Here is a 6,851-nt window from a genome sequence, read left to right on the forward strand (position 1 = left end):
AGCAGATAATTATACCTTCCTCTTATTATGTTTGGGCCTCATTAGGCTATTGAGGGAAATCAATATTTGGTTTTGGTCACTGATTGGAGGTGAAGGGAGCTGCTTTTATAGGCTAATGATCACTATCAGACTGAGAACAGACCGAACCCCACACCACTGACCCTGCTCCACAGGGCCAACAATGCCAGCCTCCTCCCACAGAAAAAGAGAAAATATTAATAATTTATCATCGAATCGACTTCTGTCTCTGACAGATTAGATTTTAACCATTTGATTTTGTTTGGACTGGGCGTTCCCATATTATTACTTAATGACCTTCCCAGCTGCTCCTGTCCATTTTCTGTCACCAGCAACCATCTGGACACTTATTAGCACCTCAATGCATCCACGCTGATTCCCTCCCAAAGTTGAATAAAATTAAGCCTGGTTGCAGACTAGCAAGGGTTTTTTTTCTCCCTTATTCCCACCAATCCTGGAAGAAAAAAAATATCGACGTTTTTTTTGTTTGTTTGTTTGTTTTGTTTTTGTTTGTTTTGAGAGAATTTTGCTTAATAATAAAAATAATAATAATAATAATAATAATAATGTTTTAACATTTTTTGTATATAGAAAAACGTCCAATTGCAAAAACAATAAAGACATAGACTGGAGGTAGTCTTTGAGTTTTCTCTATAATTTCATTTAGTTTATTAGGCAAAATATACGATCTGGACAAATTCCTTCAACGCTTCCTATTTACAAATTTAAATCACTTGGTATTTACATTAAAGGAAGGACACCAAAAACACAAGATAGAGACAAAATAATAATAATAAAAATAAAAAGCCTACCAAAAAATGTCCCAGCCTGCCTGGGCAAAGTCGAGGAGGGGGGGGTAGAGAGAGAGAGAGAGAGTAACATTATAGGCGCGATTATAGGCTACACAACAATAGAGGAAGTAATCCATCCATCCACAGGATATTACCAAATTACGCCATTTGTTCTGTACCGACTGAATGCTACGATGCATTAGGTTATTTCTCATTGTCCTTTTTTAGGGAGTGTGAATAAAGTCTTTTTTCTGTCTTTCTTTTCTTTTCTTTGTTTATTTTTTTAAGCACAAAAAAAAAATGTCTTGATCAAGCCGAGGAGAGAGCAGTGAGGACCCGTTGCGTGGCGTCTTGTGGACTCCTGGCGCTGGAAGGCAGAGAGGATCTGGATAAAGAATAATACAGAAAAGGTAGATAAATACCCCCGCCGTGTTTGGACAGCGGGTTTCAATGTGCATCTCAAGTGTCTGGCTGAAAAATTTTGATTTGAAACAGACTATAGAATTTCCCCTAAAATAAAAAAGGGCCTGGTAATAATATAAAAAATGCTACTACTAACATAATAATAATAATAATAATAATAATAATAATATGTATTTTAGTGTCTGCTTTTTAAAAAATACAATTAATGCAACCATTATCAACAATTGCAAAATTCACTTTTCACTTACAGGGAGAGAGAGAGAGAGAGAGAGAGAGAGAGAGAGAGAGAGAGAGAGAGAGAGAGAGAGAGAGAGAGAGAGAGAATTGTAGCACTTGAAACTGGGGTAAACTTTTTTTTCTGCCAGAGCGCTCCCCTGGGCTCCCGATCTCCCAGGGGTCTTTAGGGAAAGCACACAGCCCAGACATAGCCCGTTTTACTCGGTGACTTGATAAGTAGCCACACTCCCCCCAGAGGGAGGGAATTAAAGGGAGTGTGGGATGGGAGTCGAGACCCCCTGTCACCCACTAAAGCAAACACTTCTTCTTCTTTTTTTTTTTTCAGACGGATATAGAGGGCATTACCAATCCCTCAAACATGTCAAGTGCTGTACATAAAAAGTTTGCCTTATTTACCCGAATTGCTTATACTGTTATGCTTGCGAAGCCTGTAATTATCTTCTAATGATTGCGTGAGAAAAAAAAAATCAACATTCTGGGCTTCTCGTTTGGCAATATTTATTTATTTATTGTTTTATTTATATTACAGGAAAATTATTGTGGATTTTTTTTCAATCAGTTCAATCTTTTTTCCCCCCCTTTTTTTTAAATAACAGGCTGTGATTATTTTGTGATAGCAGTGTATTTCCAAGAACACACACACACACACACACACAAAGAAAAAAAATCAGCGTGAGGCTGGAAACGTGTCTCACCTGTCATGGAGGGGTCGAAAGGATGACTTCAGGGGCTGTGATGGAGGCGAATCAGATCTTACACCATTTTCATGGTCTAAAAATGGAGGAGACAAAACACATTTCAATACAGAAATAAAGGGGAGGAAAATATATTTGTCTCTTAGGTCTGATTATATGGAAAAAATTAGTTACATAATAAACTCGTTGCATATAATTTGTGGACATTGTGAGCGCATGCATGCCGTGTGTATAGGTGCACATGTGTGTGCACAGAGTTTTAACATTATGAGTTGGAATAAACAAATGCACGAGTTGTATCATGAGACATAACAGACTGCACACGTTCTGCTCTCACTATAAGAAATAAAATGGATAAAACGTGCAGCACGTTTTGCATGCACAGGCTGTGAACTGGTTTGCATGTAACATCTGTGCGTGCACATGTGCATACAGAGTATTATCGTACCTATGTGCTTAGGACTGTGGGTCTCCTGTGGGGCCTTGCTGTCATTGCTGAGTGCTGCTGCAGCTGCTACTGGCGACACCACCACCGACGTCGGCTGCTGCTGCTGCTGCTGCTGAGCCGGCAAGTGGTGGTTGTGGTGATGGTGGTGATGGTGCTGGTTTACTCCCAGAAACGACCTCACGTTCAGCAGGGAGTTTTGGCCCAGGAAAGCGCCATTTGTCCAGTTATGGAACTTCCCAATCTGGCATGTGTACAGTCCATGGCTGGGGAGGAAGGCCGGGTGAGTTTGGAGCTGGTGGGGCGCTGAGGGGTGGGTGGTCGCAGGGCCACAAGGAGACGTGGGTTTCTGGGTTGAACTATCGGGACTAGTAGCGGTCTCAGCCAAGGACCATATTTTAGGCTTATTGTTAGCTGGGAGAGGAAAGCTCCCAGGTCTGTCCGGGGACAAAACTCTCGTGGTGTTGTTATTGTTGCCATCCGCGGCCTCTTTACTCCCTTGATGAACTGAAATGGTGCTTTTAGATTTGTCGAAGGCCTCGTGGGCCTGAAGGGCGAAGGCCCGTCTTTTCTCCAAGCTGTCCAGCTCACCACCTGCGCCGCCACCGCCCCTGTGGTCCCTGCTCCCCTCGTTTGATTTATCGTCGTCATCCTCGTTGCTTTGATCCCCGTCGTTATCGTCGATTTTGTCTATATCAATGCTCTCCAAATCGATCTCCTCCTCATCTTCGTTTTTCTCCGCCTCATCTCCGCTGCCGAACAAGTTGCCGTCCTCCTCGTCCTCTTTGCTCCTGGTTCCCCAGGTCACCTTGTTCTCCTTCTTGAGCCTCCTCCTGGCGTTGGCGAACCAGGTGGAGACCTGCGTCAGCGTCATTTTGGTGATGATGGCCAGCATGATCTTCTCCCCCTTGGTCGGGTACGGGTTCTTCCGGTGCTCGTTTAGCCAGGCCTTCAGGGTGCTGGTGCTCTCCCGGGTGGCGTTCTTTGGCCTGGCCGGGTCCCCGTACTGGAACTGACCGTAGGGGTAGAAGGCTGGAGAAGTGTGGGCAGCGAAGCTAGCAGGATGGACGCCAGGACTGTCCTTTAAGTCATACTGGGACCCCTGAAATATTTGGTATGAGATATGGGATAATGGGTCATTACACCCGGCCTGTCATTATACATGCATCATTCATAAACTGCATTCTAAAACACAAAGCTTTAAACGGATTATTTCCAAAACACTATAACTGCACTCATGGGCTGTATAGTATAGTAATTAGATCCACTGGCAATTTAAAAAAGTGAAAATGGCTTTCTCTCAAAAATTCCACAGTTGCAATTGCACTTGACTCCAACTTTCCACAAACAAGCTTCTCAACTTGCAACATGCCACGTGTTAGGCCTGGTATCTGCGCCTGCACAGTGTAAACTACCCAGTCACAAGCACAGACAATTTATTACACAACACTTTTCACAAATGGCAGCCTAATAACGCAACGCTGTAGACAAAAGGCAACAAAAACAAGAGAGACGTCATGGCATTATGGTGAACCCACAAATGCTCCCAGCTCTCATGTGCACCAGCTGAATTCCCCTGCACACTTGAAGTGTGTCAAAGCAGTTTGAAGGCCTAGGTGAAGTTGCCAAGATATTGCCTGCCACGATATACACCATCGTGCCGGATTATACATATTTAATCCCCCCTATCGTCTATATTCGTGTTAGACATAATATTCAATCATACCGGTTGACAAATGTGAAGTGGCTGGATTTTGGGTGACAGCTAATCGTTTCAGAAAGTCACTAAGCCCTATCCCAGTTTAGGAAACAGTCCTGCACTTACAGGCCTGATGCATATGAAGACAACTCTACATAGCCACACTGCAAGTTAATTATCATTACGATTATTATTGTAATCATTAGGATATTATGCCCACATGGCCCAGACAATATTCTCCATGAAGAGACAACGACGGCCCACTTGTCTTGGCATTACAAAATAGTAGAATAATTTATTATTATACCATGTTACAAAATCAAAATACAGTGCCAACAATTTAAGCATATGCTGTCTTTACACGCGTATTCCACGCTATAATTAATTTAAATGCGTTGATTAAAGTCTGCAGGCCTTACAAGAAACTTGACAAAACTTTATTTTCTTTTCATAATGCTTACTAAAACGCAACACAGCACGGCTGTCTTCTGTCAAAATTATTATTTATTATACATATAGATTTTTTTTTAAAATTGTATGAATCTTCATGATCATTCTAACAATGTGGGATCATAACAATACGTTTGAGACTTACATTTTTTACGTACAACTGCGTTCACTTTGGTAAACAAATAACCCTGAGAATATTTTTTTTCTTCTGCTCAGATCAGGTGTAATTTTAGGTCAAACTACACATATTTCAACTCAGCTAAACAAGCCGTTTGAACTACCAAACTGGCACGAATTAATAATTTCAAATATAAAGCATAGCGGGACGTTTTGCTTCGACTGCCAGTGCGTTTAGTTGGGGAAAGTTGTAGTAGGCTATTTTCGAGCAAATCGGTTGTTTTCCAGACGGCGGTAATGGAGTGGGAACAAGAATAACTAGAAGTAATAACCCCTGCCTATCGAACAGAAATATTTAAATAAAAAACAAAACAGCCGAAATAGGGTTTTGTCTTACCATTTGTGAGAAAAGAGCCAAGTCCGCGCTGGTGTAAGGCAAAAAAGCGCTGTAGTTGTGCGCATACGGGTTGGCGTACATGCCCAACACCGACGTGACCGCCGCCGCTGTGGCTGACGGGCTTCCCCCGATTTCGGTGCTTCCTCCGCGGGACGATGGCGTCAGCACTCCCGGTCTCTCGCTGCCATACACCGCCTGGGAGGCACTTAAGTACTGCGGGTAGCCCAGCTGGGGGAAAGACATCTCCACCGCCGAAGTCGGACAGCTATGTCGCCCGACAAACCGTGCGTAAAAAACAAAAACACAACTGCGCGTAAAAACAAGAACCCGGAGAAGAGAAAGGGAAAGTGTTTAAGCCAAAGTCACAGCTACTACAGACGAACAAAGGTATACAGTCAAATCAAGCCGCTCTTCTCCTTAAATCTCGGCTTCCTCTCTTTTCTCGCCCCCCTCTCTCTGCAAAGTCCGCTGGATGTGATCTGATCAACAATTGCGCTCCGACTGACGCGCCTGGCCCCGAGGTCTCCGGGCTGATCTCTCAGATACAATTTGAAGTTGATGCTTTGATTGGCATCCCCTACTTGAGCCTGCAAGCTCCTCCTCGTTTGGAGCAATGTGGATAATGTGGATATAGAGTGAGCACATTGGCTGGGGCCTCTCTCTCTCTCTCTCTCTTGCTCTCTCTCTCCCTCTCTCTCTCTCCCCTCTCTCTCTCCCTCTCTCTCTCTCTCGCGTGTTTGGACTTATTGTATGTTAAATGTTCAAGCATTAGAGTCCATTCACCGAAGGCTTTGATTGTTGTATGACAACCTGTCTACACGATTTTACAGCTGTCCGACACAGGGGGAAGTAAACCCGACAGAAGAAGGAACTTACTTTGACTAGATTTAAATAGTAATTAACAGGGGAAAATACCACTCCGCAAAGGAAATTAATGTTTGGTATCACAGGCTGCTGGTGCGTTTATTTAATTCATAGATTGATTGGTCGATCGATTAACTTTAGAGATGTTTCCGAACAAGTTGGACATGTTGTTTGTACTCGGCGTTTGCATTTCAGCGACCAACGCCAATGCGTTTGTCAGAGCGAAGTAATAGTTTGAATTAATTACATTTATGGAGATGCTTTGGGGATTTGATTTTAATGGGAAGAATACATAGTGAATGAGCTCCAAAAATCTTATAACCGCGACATAACCTTTTAAAAATAGCTAATATTTACCCCCAAAAACTCCGAGGGAAAATGGCTTAGTTAAGTTTTATTTAGGAATATCATTTGTGTGTTTTTTATTAGTGTTTTATTTTTTTCCCCTTTGATTGTCCTTTCATAGTTTTAATTTGTCATCTCTCTCTCTCTCTCTCTCTCTCTCTCTCTCTCTCTCTCTCATACACACACTTTCTTCACCTATACCCGTGTGTATGTTTGTGTGTGCGCGCGCGCGTGCGTCAGCCAGTCTGTTGCTGTCCTTTGTAGCAACAGAGCCACTTCACTTGAACGTTTCCGTGTTTTGAGTGAAATGGAATGAGGAAAAGCCAGGTACACCTTCAACACAGACACGCCGGGCTGTAAAGTGTGCAGG

At 43.0% G+C, this 6,851-nt stretch overlaps 1 protein-coding gene across 1 annotated transcript; it reads right to left on the minus strand.

Annotated features, from left to right (window-relative positions):
• Positions 1 to 737: 737 nt before the first annotated feature.
• On the minus strand, positions 738 to 5,743 carry irx1a (iroquois homeobox 1a). The gene is made up of 4 exons (XM_030072394.1): positions 5,273 to 5,743; positions 2,613 to 3,711; positions 2,165 to 2,240; positions 738 to 1,194 (listed from the first exon to the last, which is right to left on the minus strand). The coding sequence occupies exons 1-4, from the start codon at positions 5,513 to 5,515 to the stop codon at positions 1,119 to 1,121; spliced, it is 1,494 nt and encodes a 497-aa protein (XP_029928254.1). The 5' UTR covers positions 5,516 to 5,743; the 3' UTR covers positions 738 to 1,118.
• Positions 5,744 to 6,851: the final 1,108 nt, after the last annotated feature.

Source organism: Myripristis murdjan, chromosome 16 (assembly GCF_902150065.1).
Source record: "Myripristis murdjan chromosome 16, fMyrMur1.1, whole genome shotgun sequence".
Taxonomy (NCBI): domain Eukaryota; kingdom Metazoa; phylum Chordata; class Actinopteri; order Holocentriformes; family Holocentridae; genus Myripristis; species Myripristis murdjan.